The following is a 21,011-nucleotide window of genomic DNA, read 5'->3' as shown; positions in this document are numbered from 1 at the left end:
GTGTTGTTCTCAAAGGTGTTTAGAGTGGAAGTTCTTCACCAGGCATCAGCTTTCCCCTTGATTGAGACCTTCAACTCATTCATCGTTTATTTTTTTTCCGGGTTTCTCTGAAGGTCCCACCTACAGGATCTGAAAGATGTCACGCACAACATCCATTACGAGACCTACAGAGTGCGGAAGCTCAACGAAAGCAACATGAACGGATTGGGACTTTCACCTTTGACCCCGGTGAATGGCACACTGGGGAAGAGCGAGGCGGAGAGTCACCTCTGAGGGGAGATGGGGGAAGAGAGGACAACCACGCCGATGAATCCAGGTTCATCCTCTCACTTTCTCCCTGTCCTTTCCTTCAGCACGGCAGGAAGACCCTTGTGTACCAACACCTACTCCTCTCTTGCTAAGAAATGTTCCAGGACTGGACCACACCTTGGACAGTCCTGTTGTCCTGCAGACGTTACCACTAAGTAAAGCATTTCTACTAATACAAAGAGGGGGCTCTGTGACTCTGGTAGCTTGACAAAAATGGTATCTGCAACGTGCTGAATTCTCAAGGGAGGACAGAAGAGAATGCACAGGCTAAACCTCTAGCTTAGATCTTCACTCCGCTTTTTGCCCCCAGATCCCAGCTCATTCAGAACATTGAATACTTCTCTGTAACACAGAATACCACTGTAACAATACCCATGAGCGGCGATGACACGTTTCACTCCAATAAGACGGGAGGATTTTTTAAAACCAGCTACTCCTTGGTACACATTCATCCATTTGCTTTTTTTTTGGATATATTGGTCTGCTCTTTAGACGTTCCTCTGCTTGGGATGTTATCAGTATTGCAAAATGACAGGACTCTTTTAAAAAAAAACAACAACCTGGCGGTGGGCAGCTGGGCTCGCTGACATTTTTCTTAAAGGTTTGACAGAATATTTAGACTAAGTTTTGCTCTGGACTGTGAAGCAGACTGAAATGTTTAGAGTCAGGTGTAGCAGGGGCAGTCAAGGAAGTCTTACTGACAATGTATGAACTAGCAGCGAAGACTTTTCTCTTATTGTTGTGTCCTTCCATAGAACCTATCCTTGGCTTGACATCAAGGCCCGTTAAGTTTCTGTGTGTTGTATTACACCCTCAGAAGGGTTTCTGCTTTTTTCACTGGGGCTTTTTTAAAGGATTTACAGGTCTTTTCTATGCTTGTTCGGGATTATAAGAAACTGTTGCATATTGTTAACACTTTTGAACATCGGTGTCGCCTGTGTCCATGTGGAGGAACTGCAGCCCTCTGTGGGGTTAGTCAAGGGAGATGAAAAGCAGCAGAAGCACTTTTCTGCCATCAGAACAGATCGATTCTGCTTGACTGCAGCTGCGTTCTTATGTTTAACTTAGATCGCCTGCCTCACCTCAAGCAAATTATTTTGTTTGTCCCCAAGGCTGTGCAGAGTCTTGCCCCCACCTGTAGGGTTCGCTGTGGCCTCCGGTTCCGAGCCCTGCAGTGGATCAGGCCTGGAGTTTCTTCTGCCCTTTGCGTATCAGCCCATGTACAGACTAATGTTTTTAATGTCTCTGTTGTTTTGTACTGTACTAACAGCTCAAATGTGATTCTCTTTTTTAAAAAAGAATATTCATATAAAACACCCTTTGTCTGCGATTAAATTACCATACTCTGTAGAACCATGTAATTCTTTTACTAACTCAGCACACATTCCCATGAAACATGGTAAAAGTTACCATAAATATCAGTGTGGAAGAGCTATATGTTAAAAAGGGTTGGTTGAGCAGAAACGCGTCTTTTCCAAAGGCAAATACCACACAAGCAGTTTGGTCCGCTGCAGCATATGGTGACTCATTGATGCGTGGTTTGATATGCATGATGGTCAATAATTGAATTCTCCTCCTTTTCTATGAGTATGTTCAGTGAGCAGTATGAAAGAGTGGTTAGGTTTCTGGGTTATAAACTCAAAGCTTATGGGTTCAAATCCTGGGTGAGCCACTGATCTTGTAGCCTTGAGCAAGGTATTTCACCGAGATTGTTCCAGTACAATACCCCCCCTTTAGAAATGAGTGGGAATGTCAGTTGCTAACAGACAAAATCATCAGTCAAATAAAGGAAATTAAGTAGTACAGGTTACATTTAGAGATTCCCACTTTTGGTGTTTGCTTTCAGGGAATAGCTCCCACTTTAAACTAATTACTGAATATTAAGTCAATTCTGGGGTCTAAGCAGGAGGAAGTAAAATGCTACATCCTGTACATTTCAGAGTACAGGGTTAGAAATTAAGTTTTAGAAATAAAAGCTTAAATGCTGCATTTTTTTGGAACTGCATAGTAGAATGTGGATATTTCATGTTGAAATAACATTAAATGGCATTAATTAACAGTTGTTAGCAAATCTCTTGTACAACAGTGTGTTTCAAAAGCAACCAAAATGCAAAAGACACACTGGAGGCTAAATGAGGCTCTCCAGAAGAGTGGAGCATGAATCAAACAGATTTGGAAACAAGGGATTGGGATCACCTCTCAGCCAGGTTCCTGTGTAGAATAAACTCAAAACAAGTAGTTCAGTCGCGAGGGGAACAAACCTTGTTTCAAAGTTATTCATATTGATCAAACCAAAATGACTCTCAGAACTTGTAAAGGGGTGTCGTATGAAAATGAACCCTGAAACAGAAACTCGCATCTGGGATGTTCTTTTGACAGCTAACCCTTTTGAGTCAAAGGCAGTAGGTGGCAGTGTTGGACAGTTTCTGCTTCCACATGCCTTTATAGAGGAACTGCAGTCAGCCGCTGCACATTTTATTACAGTGTGCATGAACTTGTACTGAAAGATCTTTGGAGTGCACAGCACAACTGTTGGAAAAAAAACAGCTAAACCTATAAGTTTATAGAAGTATTCAAAGCCTTGCATCTCTTTGTCAGTACACTAACACTCCAGATACTTTAACATAAGTCATTCTGTAAAATCATCTGTGGGCTTCCCTGAAATATAGGGATTTTTTATTAAAATGTTTAATTCTGTATTATGACAAAAGCAGGCACGGACATTTACTGGAAAAGATGCCAATCAAATATTATCTGCAATTTACTGAAAAGCAAAAATTCCATACAGAGGGCATATAAGAACCAGGAGATTTCACTGAGCTTTACTCATAGAAGCCACTGTTTAAAATTCCATTGAACTTACATTTTCTATATTTTAAAAAGATCCAAGGAAATAAAATTTTAAAAACATGCCAGGGACATAAACATACAATGCAGCGAGCTAATGATGCTTTTGGTTTTGGAAATCTGAATAAATATATATTTCTTTGTATAGAAAACTCTTCAGTAAAATTTTACATGTGTTTTCATAAATGTATGTGGGTGGGGATATTCCAAACAGAAATGGTGCTTATGCCCCACATAATCAAGAGAAGGAACATTCACAACTAGGGTATTGCTGCATTGTTCATTAAAAAGGACATAATACCTTTCCCATTTGCCCAGATAAGTGGAAAAAATGGAAAGGAGACAACATGAGGCATGTCAAAAACCAATGCTAAAGAAAAAGACACAGCAAGCCTCCTCTTTTTTTGTACAACTTTTACTAAAACGGTGCAGACTGCAACCAAACCATTTGAAAACGACAACGCTTGTTTGACAAGGCACTGCTGCCATGAGATAAAATTACTAAAAACGTTTCTGTCAAATAAATGTCACCACATCATTATTTACAGAAGGAAAAAACTGCCAGAAAACTCATGACTTTGTCATAACTAAAAAAAAAAATGGAAAAGAACCAGAATTATATTTGTATAATAATCAGTGTGCAGCTTTTAAGACCTACCTTATTCCTAAGCTATATGAACCAGTGTTATTCATAGAGGCATTCAAACTGGTTGCGGAAATTTGTGACCATGTGATATGTACTATACGTGATGAAGCTCAAATTTATTTTTGCGTTACAATAAAACTTTCTTAATTAGTAAAAAACTTCCAAATAAAAAAAAAACAATTGTTTTGATGTTTTCTCAACATGAAGGAACTCAATATAAAGTCTAGGGGGTCCCCTAACTTCTGGTTTTTGATGTGTTTAGTTCAAGTTTTGTGTTTAGTTCAATGTTCAATGTTTGAATATTTAAAAACGTTACATAGCCTTGTTTAATAAGCTTTGAACAACCATACAGTTTAGATGGGCCCAGTGGCCTTCCAACATTTGTTAGTTTCTTTAATTAAATGGGTGAAAGCTGTCACCCTATAGTAACAGTTTATTTTAAAAATATTATTTAAATCAGTTAAGAGTAATGAGTAAACATTATAAATGCAAAGTACCTGCAGTAATGATATTGCCAGACTTTACTTAAATCCGATAAACCTTCAACATGTTGGCATAACCTGCTATGCAACGGCTGAAACAAATCCTTAAAAGCATTGCAACTTTTTGCTAAAAAAAAAAAAAGAGGAGGAATTATATTTCAACTCTGGAGAGCAAATCTGGTACGACAGGGAATCATTTCCTATTTCCATACCACACTTGATTTGCTGTAATTCTAATTACCTGTAATGAATCCTATCTGATGATTCAAGGATTCACTGGTGAAAGTCTATGAAACAGAAAGGAGTTCTGAGCCGGGCCCAGCCGCTCCTGAGCCAACTCCTTCGCTACTCCATAGGCCGATTATAAACAGCAGATAAAACAACCTCAGCCGGACAGACGCCCACGACGTTTTTTATCAAACAGAAACAGTATCTCACAGCTTTTTTGTTGCTGTTGCATGTTGCTCTCTCCCCAGGAGTGATATTACCCAGCAGTGAGTGCTGCCTGTACAGCTGTATTCCCACCTGAAATCCCCTCCCTGTTGAAACAGTGTGAAGCAGGCTGGGATACTAAACAGTGTCCAGGGAAAGCGATTATCAGTAATTCCCCAGGGCCAGAGCACTACTCTTCAGTTCAGCTGCAGCCCTGCTTCTGCAGATCTGGTTATCCAGACGGGGGCAGATGCGTGTGTTTGGATAATACTGCTACCACGTGCAGGTCTTAAAGAAACACTAGTTGGGAAGATGTGCGGAAAACAAACTTCTCGTTGGTCGTGAGCGGGGATGGGTATCTGCACGTGAAAGGTTAGACAAATCAAGGAGGGAAAACCAAACCTCCTTTCTGTTGACTTCCACGCTCCCTATTAAATCAACTCGAGAGAGAGAGAGAGGCCGCGCCTGAGCGTGCCCCTGCTGTACAGCTGGACTGGAGTGTCGGCCGGGGGGGAGGAGCCAACACGGGGGGTGGAGAAGCACCCCTCAACCAGCATGCATGCCCCTACCATTAATATGAGTATTTTACACATTATATATACTTAATATATATATATACTGAATCTTTCTCTTTCAATGGATATTAATAAGCTCAGGTGGATTCCGGTCAAATAAAAAAAGCCAAATGTATTCACAATGCCGTCCTGCCCCTCCCGCCCCGACCCTCAGCCAGGTCTTTTCTCCGTTAACCCTTTTATGGCCTGGATTTTTGATCTGTGTTAAAAAAAAGAAGAATAAATTCACACTTTAAACTAATATTCACACCTGGGTGTTAGAGAGACCAAAGTCAGGCCAGCGCCCACCTCGCTTCGGCTGTCTAATGCTCACTGAACATCTCCGCTTCCTCCTCTGGAAGCCCGAGACTTTTCCTCCTGGCGGGACTTGCAAGTCCCAGCAGGCCCCGGGTGAAAGGCTGGATGAATGGAACCCAGCCCCGATGCGTGCAGAGAACACCAACCGTCTGTCCTTCGGAGCAAGGCGGGCCCAGGCCCAGCCATTTCCTGCCATACCTCAGAAAGTTGCTGATCTCGGCTTGGACTGCAAAGACTATGCAGGTGAATGTCAAACAGACCAGGGTTCATCTACCCTAAGGCCAGAGAGTCACTCTATCAACCAGATAACTGCAGTATGTCAAATTTAAATTTGTATAGTACAGTTAGAAAACCTTATTAAAGAGTCCTTTTGTGGACTTTTAATTACTTACTGCTGTGTTTCAATGCATTTACTTTATTTACTTCTTTACGGTTTCTTTTTTTTACAGTGCCTATGGGTAGTTGTCATGAAAAGCATCCTATAGAAAGAGGTCTGACAGATATGGTTGTAGTTTAATGTCACATGGTGCATACAGTAAATATTTTTGCACATGAGTAATATTTTACTACACATTACAGTCCCGACCCCAAATAACATTTGTGTCATGGAAGCAACATGGTGGTGTAACTCCTGGCCCCCTCCCCCAGTGAACTAATAATCCCAGACGTCCATCATGGTCTCCCTAAACCACCAGTGGCCAAGGAAGAGAAGAATCCTGCAGAAGCTCTGACTGTTAACACTGTTGCCTCTGCACACAGTCCAGCTGACTCAACAGATGGAGCAGTGTTGGATTCGAAACGGGATGTGCAGCCTCGAGAACAGATTCAGAGCCCCCAAGTCTGTCCTGCTCTCATTCTTCACCATTTCTGGCTGAGCACACCGGAGGGCCATTTCAGATTTCCAGAATTCTTCTTCATAAATAAATACATAAATAAAAAATAAATAGAAAATAAATAAGCAAGCATAAGAGAGGGCTTGAGCCTCCTCTAGACCACCTTCATGCTGGAGTGGCAAATGAGGATTTATGCTCTGGCGCTTGGGAGATATACACCCACTAATCCATCACAGCCTCTTCCCAGCTCTGGGGCAAACACCTGCGTAAACTCACATATGCATGAACTATACCTACCTTTCTTCCGAACCTCACACTGCAGAGGTTAAAAGGCTGGTAATGTCTAAACTGTCCAGCTCATATTTTCAGAGGGTTCCCTGCTTACAAAAAAAAACATCCCCGTTCAAGAAGGAGCCATCATAAATCAGAGGACAAATCAAGTCAGGCTCTATGCTTCCAGAACCAAAAGACTGAACAAGTCCACTGTGTCCCTGTACTGTACTTATGGCCTGGTCAGGAAACCACAAGCTACCTTAAGTCATCACCCTTGTGGAAACCAGTTTAAATTGTATATCATTAACACCAGAGCAGGCCAACAACACAACATGAACTACAGATCTTTTGCACTGGTCCTGAAACAAACGGCATTGTTTTTCCTCAGAAAGTTATGGAAATATGTTCTAAGATGTGGTAAAGGGAATGTGTACAGAGAACGAACCACCTCTTCTGCAGTCGACATCAGAGGAAGCACGTGTCTGTCATGGGGAATGTGAATCTTACACTACAGAAGTCATGGATCTGTACATGTACCAGGTAGAAGATAACGCACCAGCCATGCGACTCCAGCCAATATTTAAGAAATCTTGGCATATGTATTTAGACAATGGAACGAGTTTTTTTTTAGCAGTTTTTGCTTTTGAATTTTTATCGCCTCAAGTCTTCCATCCAGTCCCATTCAGTGAGTCATGGTGCGATCTGACTGACAGCAATTCGGAGGTCTTGTGACCCAACCTAAATCCCACAGGAGTTTGTATTAAAGTCCACCTGGGTCAAATGCCAGCTAACAACACCTGGGACCCACAACTCAGCCTACCATACTACAATACCTAGTTAGAAACATCAAAATCTATCCTTTTATTAAACCTCTATTTGATTTGAAATGGGAAGCTACTGCCCCTCCAGTATTTCTGCAGTTCGCACAGTGCTACACGCAGCTAGGCGCCCAGGAGCTGAGGTGAGCTGTAACCTGAGACCAGGCAAACTGCTGTGCTCTGCAAAACCCCCTGAATCAGCAACTCGAGAGAAGAGGGAACAGACCGGGGACAGCGAAAGCCCCAGGGTTCCCAACGCCGCTTCTTCCAGAACAGAAACAAAGGGAGAAAAACCTCCAAAGAATCTCTGTGAGATCAAGAAAACAAAGAAGTGAGTAAAATTGTTACTATATTGAGCTGGGCCTGCTGGGATACGGAGATGAAATAAAGTGAAATGGAATGAGGAGCAAGAGTGCCCCCTTGCAGGTCTGGCAGAGGAGGAGAGCTGCCTAGGAGGGACGCCACTCCACTTTGGTGAAGGGTCCTGCCTCTACCAGAGATTTATACCTGGCCCAGAGCTCAGTCCAGTCTGGACACAGAGATAAGCACACTCCACTGGTGGCTATCCTTTTCTACGTGCGGGATAGCTATTGAGATAAGTCTATGAAACTTCCAAATGTCACGCTACTAATACAGCAGTTTGTTTATATACACGCACAAGCATATATGGGAGAGTGCTGCTTTACTTGTTGTTGGAAGAATATGACTGATGTCGAGTGCTTCCATGTCTATGATAGTTGTGGGCTGTCACGCCCTTTCTAATACAGTGTCACTGCAAATGCAAATAACATAAGATCATAAGTAACGACAGCGTGCGACATCTCCTGCTACTGAGAGCCCCAGGGCTGACTTCGCTGACCCACAGGGGTGGTAACAAGAGCGCTGGAGACATGCAGTTCAGCGTACACCTTCTTACCTCCTGTATCTGCTAAACTGTGACAGACACTCAAACCTGCATGCAGGCCACCAACATCACCTGACCTCAAATTAACAGGAGTTCTCACAACAAGGCCAAGCTGGGTGTATTACCTAACGTATATACAGCACAGTCCACCAATCAGAGCTCGTTAACTACCCTCTTCCCCGTGGCACACCCCCTCCCTCATCAACCCCTGAGCCATTTCTGAAATCACAACCCCCACGGGATCCTTTGGTCAAAAGATCGCGCTGGCTCCTCGCCCACCCACAAAGCGAGCAACTTGAACTTTAAAGCGGCGTCCCCGTTCAGTGTCATCCCTTTAATTACCGTGGGTCCCCTTTCTTCGAGACCTTTGATTGCTTACCACAAATGTCGAGCCTTTTGTTTGCTTACTCAGAAATTAAGATTTAAAAATAATACTTAAGAAAATAGCATTACAACAAGCGGGTAAGCGTGCAGCTCTGACCCCCCCAAAAAATCTACTTAGCCATTGTTTTTCGGTTGTTAAGACACAGACATGGGGGGAGGGGGGGGGTGGAGGAGAAAAACACCTCGGAGAGCACGACAGAGTGCGTGAGACCCACGCCGGCACAACGTGCCGTACAGTGCTCCCAGCGAAGCCTGGCCCCCCTGCCTGCCTCGCCCTCCTCCTCTCGCTTCCCCACTGCTCCGCCCATTCGCACCGGACACCCGGGACCAGGACGCGAGGTGGCCGGAGGGGATCAAGACACACAACCTTTGAAAAAACACGGAATGATGTCACACCGAAGCTAAAGTTCTCAGGATTCGTGGAATTGCATGGTTCATGTGTGAGTGCGCGCGCGCGTGTGTGTGTGTGGAGTCTTGATTTTCATCCTTCCCTTCTTCGCGTTCCTCTCCGCAGTCCGTCCCTCCGTTCGGAAAGTTTTTAGGCCTCCGTCTGTCAGTAGATCAGGCTGGGCTTTCCTTCTTTCCTTCCTTCCCTCCTGCTCCCTCTTTCGTCCTTCCACCCTCAGGATCTGAATGAAGTTGGCTGGGCAGCTTTCGGTTTTGACTGCAGGACAAGGTTTGGGCGACGTGGCGCAGTGCCGCCCCCCACTGGCTACTCGATCACCATGCAGCGAGGCAGGTGCTGTGAATAGTACTTGAAGAGTTCAGCCGTGGCCCCAGGGCAATTGGTCAGCTCCAGTTCCTCCAGGTCCTGCAGCTGGATGAGGCCGGACAGGCCCGTCGTGGTGAGCAGAGGACAGCCTAAGACAGAAAGGAAGAGCGAGCTTGCGAAAATCGGGTCCCTCTGAGGAACGTCGAAGATTGAGGCAATTAAGAACGAAACCTCTCTCTCCTCCTACGCAAACTTCTGTACACGCATTAAGGCCTTTTAAAGACAATTTGAAAGTAAGATTTTGGGGTTTTCTAAGGAAGTTCTGCCATTTACAATCCATAAAATCTGTAGGGTTTCTTTCTAGAATTTCATATAAAAAAAGATCACGAAGGTACTTTACGCTGCAGGGATAAAAAGGTAGTTTAGGCCGAGTCTTTCATCCCTGAAAGCTCAGAGATGAGACACAGATGAGGCAAAACGTACCTGCGAGAGACAAGAGGCGCAGACTCCTCATTCCAAATAGATGCTGCAAACCAAAATCTTGCACCTGAAAAGAAGGAAAACGGAGTGGTGACCACTTTGTGTACAGAACCCTAAATTGGACAGAAGGCAGACTTTTGGCAAAAAAAAATTTATCGCTGTCTGACAGAGAATGGTATTACATTTGCCCATCCATCTTAAATGGTGAAAATAATACAAATCAATTACTAAATGAAAAAATGAGAGAATGCCACAGAAAAAAAACATACCTTCCAGTTGTGCAGATCAAAAAGTCAAGTTGCCTTTATACCTGTATCCATCTAAATAAACATGAGCACTGTGGCCCTAAATCAGCTGCATGAATGGGATGTTTGCACAGTTTGCCAATACTGCGGGGTAGAGCAGTTAACATATCCAGTCAGTTCGGGTCTTCCAATCACATGGCATTCCTCAGCTGGCAGTTAGGGAATGTCATGTAATTGGAAGACCCTTGAGGAAGACTGGACGAGCAGGACAGCTTTCCTATCTGAAATGATGGACAAAGGTTCTTGATGGACATACCTGGCAGCACCACCTCAGGTAGAGACTGCGCAGAGAAGACATGGTGGATAGGTATCCCAGCCCTGTGTCCGTTATCCTCACGCACCTGCCAAGACAACCACGGGTCAGCCTGCCAGAAGACAATTACTCTGCAGAGAAGTGCAAACTGTGTAGCACAAAATAAAGATTCATTAAGTTTCCACACTGTTTTCTTTTTCCAATGTTCCATTGTATTTTCTTAACATTTGCACTAACATAAAATGACACAAACCCAGGAGGTAGAAGAGATTATATGTAAATATGCATATCTACATGCTATACTGCTAATGGGGTTGTGAAATGGAAAACATTGATTAATGTCCAATTCCATAATTCATGGTGATGGCATGCTCTTGCAAAACACCCCAGACCCTAACCCTAAGCTTGAAAGGTCTTCTCTGTAAGATACATTCATGTACAGTAGATGCATTCTATAACCTATGTCTTGCAGCCGGAACAGTCCATCCACCTGTCCAAGATAAGCTCCTCCAGCAGCTGGCCCACCTGTCCAACACAAGCTCCACCAGCAGTAGCAGCTGGCCCACCTGTCCAACACAAGCTCCACCAGCACTAACAGCTGGCCCACCTGTCCAACACAAGCTCCACCAGCAGTAACAGCTGGCCCACCTGTCCAACACAAGCTCCACCAGCAGTAACAGCTGGCCCACCTGTCCAACACAAGCTCCACCAGCACTAACAGCTGGCCCACCTGTCCAACACAAGCTCCACCAGCACTAACAGCTGGCCCACCTGTCCCAACACAAGCTCCACCAGCAGTAACAGCTGGCCCACCTGTCCAACACAAGCTCCACCAGCACTAACAGCTGGCCCACCTGTCCAACACAAGCTCCACCAGCAGTAACAGCTGGCCCACCTGTCCCAACACAAGCTCCACCAGCAGTAACAGCTGGCCCACCTGTCCCAACACAAGCTCCTCCTGCAGCAACAGTTCACTCACCTGTCCAACACGAGCTCCTCCAGTTTGTGCAGGTCACAGGCGATGTACTCCAGGGCCATGTCCGTGATGCGGGGGCACCAGGAGAGGTCCAGGCTGCGCAGCTTCCGCAAGTTCTCCGCCACCAGCTCCACCCCGTCATCGGTGATCTTGGAGCAACCGGACAGGCTGAGCGAGGTGAGGTTGGGCAGGCTGTGCACCATGTTGACCACGCCGTGGTTGGTGATTTCCCAGCAGGAGTGGAGCCGCAGGGTGTGCGTGGTGTAGCCCTGCTTGGCAGTGAAGTAGGCCATGGCAGTGTCGGTCACGTGGTAGGCCTGGAGGCTGAGCTCCGACAGGTTGGGCAGCAGCTGGGAGATGGCGGCGATGGCGTCGTCCGCCACGTTGATGCAGTCGCTGACGCTGAGCGAGGTGAGACGCGCGTTCAGGCTGGACCACAGCCCTGCCTCCGTGAAGTCATTGCAGCCTGAGAGCTCCAGGTGCACCAGGCCTTGCATCTGCTCCAGCATCACCTGCATGGGGACAGACACAGAGGGGCAAGGCAGACCCACTCAGTTATAAGGCATTGGCACATTACTGCTGCTTTTACCAACTGCTACTGGGATTTATGGAATATCTGCTCAAACGATAATCACTTGTGATTTAAAACCCAAATCATAAATGCAAAAAACTTATATGGTACTTTCAAAGGCTCAGATTGAGGACACAGAGGGTGGTGAGGGTAGAGGGAGTCTTGGAGTGCCACTGTGAAGCTGCTCCTTCTGTTCTGGAGGAGAAATGAGGTACATCTCGCTCTCGGTGGACCCTGTGATGGATTCTCGTACCGCTCGTGCTACCAACAATCAGACAAGCCAGAGCCTCTGGGAGGAAACACACCTGTTTCCTCAAGCTGTTTCTAAATGCATTTCCCATCCTCACCTCCGTGTCTCAAGCAGCAAAGACACCAGCACTCGGTCCTCCAAACCTTCATGTTTAAGTCAATTCTTTTGAAAAAGTAATTACTGCCTGTGGAACACACTGAAGTAAGAAGCATTGAAGGCTATGCTTGTCATGGCACAATTTTTTATCTACTACAAACACATGAGCTAATCTCTTATCAGTATGCTACACCAATATGAGTACAACCAAGATTGAGTTATTTTAGTTATATCTACAGTCTTTTTACATACATCACGTATAAGAAAAATTGCACACTGTACACCTCTTGGTTGGATATTCATACTTCTAACAAGCTGTACCCCTGGAGAACAGTGCAGTAGTTTTTAAACTAAACATCTCTTTGAGAAGACTTCCTTCCTCGCTTCTTGATATTTGGTATTCATCAAGTAAAATAGATGCAGGTGAACGGAGACAGCCAGGTGTGAGGAGAGATGCAGAGGTGTGAAGGCAGGGTGGGTTCGAGCCCCACTGAGCCCTTCGCTTCTGCATCGACTTGACAAACCTAAAGCAGGCAGTACTGGGCATGAAGCAAACGGACTGCTGTGGGCTGGGGACATGCATCAATGGATGGGTCTGATTGTCACCCTGACAAAAGCTTTGAGGAGCTCCAGTACCCTGTGGGCTATCACCTGCTTCCCCCCTGAAGGACCTGAGGAGAGCCAAAAGACTCCCAGCCTTCACTGTGTCATAGGATACAGTTTCTATACTTAACTGGGTGGGGACTGCTTAGCCCCAGTAATATTGATAGAGTAATGTTCAATACATTTCTTTCAAAACGTGGTTTTTCTGTCCCTGAACAGCAGGAATCGAGATTGCAATGTCTAAATAGGACTGAATTTAAGGAAAAAGACGTACAACTTATCTTTCATTTCAGAATGACAGCATTCAGAGATGGCTTTTCCTTGGAGTAACAAAAAAAAATCATTGCTTGAAAGCAAAATCTTTCATTAGCAGGAAATTGAAAAAAAAAACATCTAAAAAAGACTCCTGTTTATCTTTGTGCTCTTAAATAGGAAGCTGGGGCACGATTAGCCTCAGTCATAATGATGTTTTCAGCATAGATGCGAGGGGATTGTTTTAATCCTAATTAAAAAGCTAGCCTGCAGCAAATTCTGTATCTGCAATTCCCTGTGCCCATTACACGCCAGTATATATTTAGAAATAGCATTCCAGCAAAAATCTACACTACCTAGGATTAAAATAGTCACTGATAAAAATATGTGAAATAGATTTTCACTGAACGGCTTCTATTCAATTCAATGAACTGCTTTTTAATTTGAAAGAAAAAGGTAAGCCTTTGCAAAGTTGCACAAAGGCTGATTAAACGTACAGTTGGCATTTCGGCTGTCAGTTAACTTTAATATTAAAGTTAAACAATGCTCACATCATTGTGTTACAGGTATTTAGTACTTCATGCCTCTCAAACAGCCCAGAGGTCTGTCAGTAAAGGGACCGAGGTGAATATATTATCTCTAGGACACTTCCAAGATCTTACTGAAATCCTTTGGGTCCAGCTTCCAAGGCTCACAAAGAGAAGAAACAACCCTGACTGTCGATGAGGTAAACGACACACTCATGATCTCATTTGACTCCCATATGGCTGATGACAAATTACACACCTAACCTCTGCACTCCAGGTTTGCTACTAAGGAGAAGAATGCTGAATATATCGTGTTCACTAAAAACAATTATAACTAACATGAAATCAATCAATGGAACAGTTGCTGCCTTGGACTTTTCTAGGCCCGGCTTGGCCGTTTGTTTCCTTATCCTGTGATCGAGTGCTCTCTCCATTGGATACCCAAGCCAGCCATTCCTGGTGCAACAGCAGGAGCTCAGAAAAGTTACTTTTTGCAGGAATATGACACACAGCAGACACAAGCCAACAATCTTTCGGCTCGGTATTAGCTGTCTGCTGGACAGGAGGAGCGCTGCAGCACAGCCACTCTGCTAGGACGCCTGAGAGAACAACCAGTTTTTAACAGCCAGTTTTTGATGTGGAGGAGTTCCAGGACCCTGTGGGGTCTCACCTGCTCCCCCCTCCCCTGCACAACCTCAGCAGAGCCAGAAGACACCCAGCCTTCCCTGGATCCCAGACTCCAGTCTCTGTTCTTAACTATGCACACTCTCAGGGCTATGTTTCAAAAAGCCGATAAAACGAACAAGAACAGGACTTGAGTTCTGGCAATATCACTGAATTCAAAGGACTGTCAAAGAGATAGGCAATAGCAATCCATTTTAACGTAGCAGAAAAAAAGATTCAGAATTGCATGGGTATATACAGCACATGCACGTATAGATACAGTATATTAATTGACTATGGCACTGGTAAGTCTTCTTTATATCTGTGTTGACTTCAAGCATGACCAGATTGACAGCAAATGAAACTGAATGCTACTCAAATGCTGACAGAACTCCTCCCTAATGATTGCATCTGTGGTCTCAGCTGGCTCTCCATGGCACCTTCCAATCATCCCTATTTACTGAAACACAAGCCACAGCCAAAACTGCAGAAGGGAACGCAAAGCACCTTCGGAGCATTTCTCACTTTACTGAGCAAGACAAGCCGTCAGATGTGGGGAAGTGGTGCCACGGTTGGACGCTGAAACTTGTGTTAACGAGCAGGGAAAGGGCGCCTCTACAGATAAAACTGCAATCGATAAAAAAAAATACAGAAACAAGAAGGAAGGGAGAAGGTTTGATATTGATCTGTCAAAAAATCTCTCAGACATGCACGGAAAAACAATTCTAGTGAAGACTAAACCCTCAGACTCTTTCAGGGGGAACTCCTTGTCATATAAGTCTTTCCACACAGACCATTATTTCAGTACCTCCAGTTCTTGCAACCATATGTTCCCTTGAAGCTATCGCAGTACCGAATTCTCAAACTAAATCGTTCTCAAACTAGAAAATACATTCTGCTCCATTATTTGCATGGTAAAAAGGAAGCTGTAATTCTTGTTATTTTAAATCTTCAGCTTCCCGATAGAAACTCTCCCAAACAGGCAAACGATAGCAAATCCCTCTGAATGGAAAAAACAATGCCACAGTGGTTGAACCTGTAATCGGTGCTGGCACCTGAGTGGCTCCACTGGTACAAGTGCTTGCTCCAAGCCCTAGCTAGCTATGGGTGTCGTACCCGGCTCAAGGCTGCCAGCGGTAGGGATGTGATTCGTGGATAAGAACTCCCACAGGATAATAATAATAATAATAATAATAATATAGGGCTTTTCTGGACACTCCACTCAAAGCGCTTCACAGGTAATGGGGATCCCCTCCACCACCACCAGTGTGCAATCCCCACCTGGATGATGTGACGGCAGCCATAGTGCGCCAGTACACTCCCCACTCACCAGCTATCAGTGGGGAGAGCAGAGTGATGAAACCAGTTCAGAGATGTGGATTATTAGGAGGACATGATTGGTAAGGACTATGGGAAATTTGGCCAGTACCCCTACTCTTTTCAAGAAAACGCCCTGGGATTTTTACTGACCACACAGCACCAGGATCTCGGTTTTACGTCTCATGTGAAGGACGGCACCTTTTTATGGTACAGTGTCTCCATCACTATACTGTGGCATTAGGACCCACGTAGACCGCAGGGTGAGTGCCCATGCTGGCCCCACTAACACCTCATCCTCAGCTTTCCCAGGAGGTCTCCCATCCAGGTACTGACCAGGCTCACACCTGCTGAGCTCCAGTGGGCTGCCAGTTGTGAGCTGCAGGTTAATATAGCTGCTGGCAGAACCCCCCCATGACCCTTCTGCATGCCCGCAGGCTTGAAGTGACATCAGTGAGGGGCACGCTGCTCCTCAGACCAGCACTGCTCCTCCTCTAAGTCAGTGAGGAAGTCCAAGCTGATGAGGACATGAATGAGCCACTGGACAGGAGCACAGGAACTCAGAGGCAAAACCGGCAAGTCCAAACAGCGTGGTTACACAGCAAGAAACAATTTTCCATTTTTTCTAAAAAGAACAATAATTGATTAGAAGCCCTCACCTCCAGACCTGCATCTGTGATGGTGGACCTCTTGAGACTGACTGACTTGACGCCCTTCTTGGACAGAGGGTAGTTGTCGATGAACTCACAAATGTCCAGGTCGGAGACGCCCACCAGGCAGAAAGACTGGAAGCCCCTCAGGGCAAAGGCCTGCAGGCTCACAAACTCCTTCTCCCCGTTGGGCAGGATGGTGTAGAGTTCCTTGGCGTGCAGGATGGGAGTCACGCCTTCCCAGAACTTGGGCTGGTACAGCACCTTTCTCCAGGTCTTGCACACCTGGGCCAAGACGCACTTCTCGGCTGTGGTGAAGTACCACAGCAGCCGGTTCAAGACCTTCTCGTCCAACACCAGCTGCCTCTCCAGACAGGTCTTGGACAGTTTCCGCCGGGGGGGCTGGTCACAGGTGGGCGAGCCGCTGTCGGGGTCGGGGCTGAGCAGGGAGGCCGCGGTGGACAGCGGCTCCATGTGGTAGGGAAGGCTGGGCGGAGGCAGGATGGTGGGCACCGAGGAAGACTGGCACAGGCGGTTCTTGGCTGCAGGCGTCCCTTTGGTGATGCTGGCAGACCCCAGGCCATTGGGGGGGAGCTTGACCAAGCCGTTCCTCGGTACGCAGGGTGACTTGAGATCATTGGGAGTGGACATCTTCAGCATGGAGAGCTGCAGAGAGGGGAGAAAGTGCACAGGCAGAGTGGTCAGCTGACAGCATCTCCCAAAGGAGCCAAGGCGTCCTGCAAAAGGTTTAAGATTCCAGATTAGAAACATCCAGAAACGGGAAATCAAACCCCCAGGTTTGGATGCCTCTTCCTGAGGAGCCTCCAGACCGAACGTGACAGGCCGGATGATTTCAGAGGACAGGGAGAGAGTGACGTCTGCTGTTCTGGCAGCACGCTATCCCAGCTCAAGCCGGCACCAAAATAAACCTGCCTATTTAAGGCCGGTCTGTGAAATAGGTGGATGTAAAGATAGAAAAAGTCCCACGTGTCATTCAATCGTTCGCAAAATCACAATCCCATCTAAAATGGCCAAATCAATGTCACCATATGTGATTAAACTGTCAGCATTAGGGACTTGTGAAACAAATGAAAGACAGGAGCCAGAGGGGGTGAGAGCTCCTGATACCAGGGAACACACCAGTCTTTGGGTGGCACTGCCAAGAGCTCTCTCTGATTGACAGACAGGCTGGCTAAAGCATCGTTGTGAGAATGACTTCTAATAGTCCGTCTTTACTGTCACACTGGCAGGCAAATGTTGTGAAGATATGAATATCAGGAGCTCAGAGTCCTGCAGCAATGCAAGGCCTGCATTACTGAGCACAGACTTTAATGATACAGTAAGTGGTCATATGGGAACATGCAGAACTGCTTCTTAATTTAGCTCTCATCCTATTTTAAACCACACGGCGAAGAGCACACAAAAGGAGGAGAATTCTGTGTTTTCATTTCCATGTTTCCTAGAGAATGTGTGCTTTTTTGTCTCTTAAAAGAAAAAGAAAAAAAAAACATTTTGGATTTTAAAACAGAAGAAAGGGGCAGGAGGGGGTTTCCAGCTACACAAGTCCCGATGGGACGAACTGGCACATTGGCTTCAGAAGTCTAAAGCCATGTTCCAAGAGGGCATCAGAGTGAGGGGAGACAGTCGGCCTGGATCAGCATTCCAGGCTGGGAGTCCTCCGGGAGAGCACAATGGACTCTGGGATAGCCCAAGAGGAAAGGGAATTCTGGGTAACGAGCCGCAGAGATCACCACTGTCCCGGTGCCAGTACCACAGTACCTTCCACTGATTGGGTCCACTTGGTGTAAGGACAATACTGCAGAGAGCCGAGTCCATCACTCATCTCTCATAGGAGGGCACAGGGACTGCACTTTCCAGGACCAAGTGGTAAAATACTGTACATTGGCGATACTTTTTTGTTATGATTGTATGTCTTTTTAATTTTTTTGGGAATCACTCCAATTCAGCATCAATGCAAAGATGCGCACCTCTTTGTAAGAACTGTATAATGTCACTATTCATCTTGCAAAGCAACGCAGCCACCTGCCCTGGGGCAAACGCAGGTTCGAAAGTCTCCTCTGAAAGTCATTCACACACATGACTCGGGGATGTCATGGAAGTAACTTTGCTTGAACGTGTTGCGGGCGGAACCTTTGATCTGGATGCTGAAGAATCATATATGGCTTGTATACAAAAAAGTAAAATCTCATTTTCATGACACTTTGCATGCCCCACATATGTGGTTAGCTGAAGTTAATGCAAAGCAGGTGCAGTTTACGGAAAAAAAAAACAATTGTGAGCTTTGAAAATTAAACCAGGGTCCTTGTGCATTCCGCTGAATGCTTCTATAGCTTAAAAAAGAAAAGGCAATAAAGAAATGCGACTGTTTTATGCAGAGATTTATTTTAGAGAACACATACTGTACTGTATACTGTACCGAATAAAGAGACTCGCTCTTACACTGATCTTCAGCACACATTTCAATTGGGAGCTTCTCCCTCACCTTTCTGACTGTCCGCTAGGACCTGGTAGCTCATTTGCCGATAGTGTATCTTCTGGGGGGGGGATGATCGTAACAATCCATCTGCAATTATGTAACACAGAAGTTCTGCCTGGTTTAGGGATCGTGTGTATTTTCACATCCGCCTGCTCGCGGCGAAACAACGCTCGGTTCGCGCTACAAGCAAAAAAAGACTAAAGGCAGATAGTTAACTGGACGCTTTAATTCAACCTTTATTTGAAAAATAAACGTATACACTTTTGCTCGGGGCGACGTTACGCGCACAATAATTACCCGATTTAAATGTCTTTCGCGTTGGTAAATGAAACACGCTTTACCTAATGGTCCCTTCTCCAGCCTCGAATTTAGCTGTACAGAGATGTACAGTATCTTCACGTTTAGAATAAAACAGCTAGCATAATTGGTGTTACATAATGCAGCTGAAGTACCGTTTAAACATTGTCCATTACAGCTCCAAATGCATTTTCAATACATATGAAGGTGGGCACATGCACGCTGAACATCCACGTTTTATTCTTTTGGAAATGTCTTGCTAGATTGCTGTCTTAACCCGAGTTGCAATTCCTATCTATACATTAACCAACAGAGCGGAAAATGACATGAAATTCTGGAGTCTATCGAAGCCGCATTGGTACAGCATGTCATTATGATCACAGAAAGCATACCCCCCCCTGGAAAACACAAACCTTAACCCGTTCACAGCAAAACATCGACAGACGTGTCTCCATACTGTCGCTAAGACCGTCACCTTCATGACTTAGAGGTGTATTCGAAATAGGTCTGTCTTTGTTTTACCCTTTGTCACAGACCTCAAGTCCAAGCAGTACAGATGAGGTGATGTCCTGCACTCGCAGCGCCGAGATCAGCAGCTGCTTCTTCAAAATCAAGCCTCAGAGCAGCCATTCTGGGATTGATTGCAAGGCAAACTGTGGAAATTACACGAATCCCTTACCTTCACAATATCCCGCTTGTTTCCGGTGTCCGATGAGTTTTGTATCTTTTATCTCCTGCCTTTAGATCGATTCGAAATCGCCATGTTATAGGCGCCCATCGGGAAAAGCGGGGATAATGTTATTCATCATGTTTCATCCAACGGGAGAGGCTGAAATCAAGCATAGCGGGGAAGAAAGTGCAAATAATTACAATGGATATCTCACTGCATACACACACTGCCCGATTTCCAGCCTCTAAAATACATCCCAATCCAGCAGCAGCAGCATTCATTCCCGAAAAGGCTTCGAGCCGAACCCAACCCATTGACAACAGCCGAACACTGACCAGCCCACTCTTAAAGCTGCAGTATTCCCTTCCACCAAAACACGGCTTCCCGAAACCGAACCCGCCTGTATTATTCTTGCATTGGTCTGTTATATTTTTCATTACCCATGCTGACATGCTGACGGGAAAAAAAAACTCTCCGGAATCACAATAAATGAAATAACTGTACAATTCCATGTTTATTCTCCTTCGAACGGGTTCTGAACGTTGGGCTATAATTTCAGTTAAGCCGTTCTTACGCAGCTCTGCTGACAAGTATTATATTCGCAGCATTTGCAAACTATCTTAATGATCATATGATCTGTTTCGTCCGCTTGTGATTTAAAATGACTGCCAGGCTTTTTGTACACATACATACATGTAACATCAAACTCCACGGGTCTCCCCTTCTGCATTTAGATTTAGAAACCAAAGAAAGGTAAATAACACCTTTTATCCTCTATTTCTCTAATTAAATAAGACAGAACCTCTAGCTTGTAGCCACAGACAAAATATCCAGTGCCACATTCAAACCTTACAGCTCTTGAAACCACAGACTCAAGAGGATGGCTCACTATAACCAGTGTACACTAGTGAAATACATCCTAAGCTAGAGAACCCCTTTAAGTCTGCTATCAAGGTGCAACAGAAGGCAAAGTTATGTATGGTTGCATTCCCCATATTCACTTTATGATAACAGCAACAAAACTGTTCTTTAACTTTGCATCAGTTGAAGATGTACTCCTAAAAAGTGGGAATGTGATTAAGAGGTTTACCT

The 21,011-nt window shown here is 45.2% G+C and overlaps 2 protein-coding genes across 6 annotated transcripts in view; one reads left to right on the top strand and one right to left on the bottom strand.

The window, feature by feature from the left end:
• Positions 1-1,662, top strand: part of septin12 (septin 12) — a 92,997-nt gene extending 91,335 nt beyond the window's left edge. For both annotated transcript variants that reach the window (XM_088613129.1, XM_088613127.1), the window contains exon 11: positions 114-1,662. In XM_088613129.1, coding sequence (XP_088469255.1) covers positions 114-273 — 160 coding nt within the window. In that variant the 3' untranslated portion in view covers positions 274-1,662. The remainder of the gene's footprint in view (positions 1-113) is intronic.
• A 2,147-nt stretch (positions 1,663-3,809) lies between these two features.
• Positions 3,810-21,011, bottom strand: part of fbxl16 (F-box and leucine-rich repeat protein 16) — a 30,249-nt gene continuing 13,047 nt past the window's right edge. For 2 of the 4 annotated variants that reach the window (XM_088613130.1, XM_088613132.1), the window contains exons 2-7: positions 19,929-20,078; positions 16,465-17,121; positions 11,530-12,038; positions 10,554-10,638; positions 9,996-10,059; positions 3,810-9,661 (exon numbers count right to left, since the gene is read on the bottom strand). In XM_088613130.1, the coding sequence (XP_088469256.1) occupies positions 9,513-9,661; positions 9,996-10,059; positions 10,554-10,638; positions 11,530-12,038; positions 16,465-17,115 (1,458 nt within the window). In that variant the 5' untranslated portion in view covers positions 17,116-17,121; positions 19,929-20,078 and the 3' untranslated portion in view covers positions 3,810-9,512. Of the gene's footprint in view, positions 9,662-9,995; positions 10,060-10,553; positions 10,639-11,529; positions 12,039-16,464; positions 17,122-18,958; positions 19,030-19,928; positions 20,265-21,011 lie in introns of those variants that run through there. The other 2 variants (XM_088613131.1, XM_088613134.1) reach the window with 2 other exon arrangements.

Source organism: Lepisosteus platostomus, chromosome 19 (assembly GCF_059453375.1).
Source record: "Lepisosteus platostomus isolate fLepPlt1 chromosome 19, fLepPlt1.hap1, whole genome shotgun sequence".
Lineage (NCBI taxonomy): Eukaryota > Metazoa > Chordata > Actinopteri > Semionotiformes > Lepisosteidae > Lepisosteus > Lepisosteus platostomus.
Note: the sequence above shows the minus strand (reverse complement) of the source record. Positions and strands in the feature narration are given on the sequence as shown.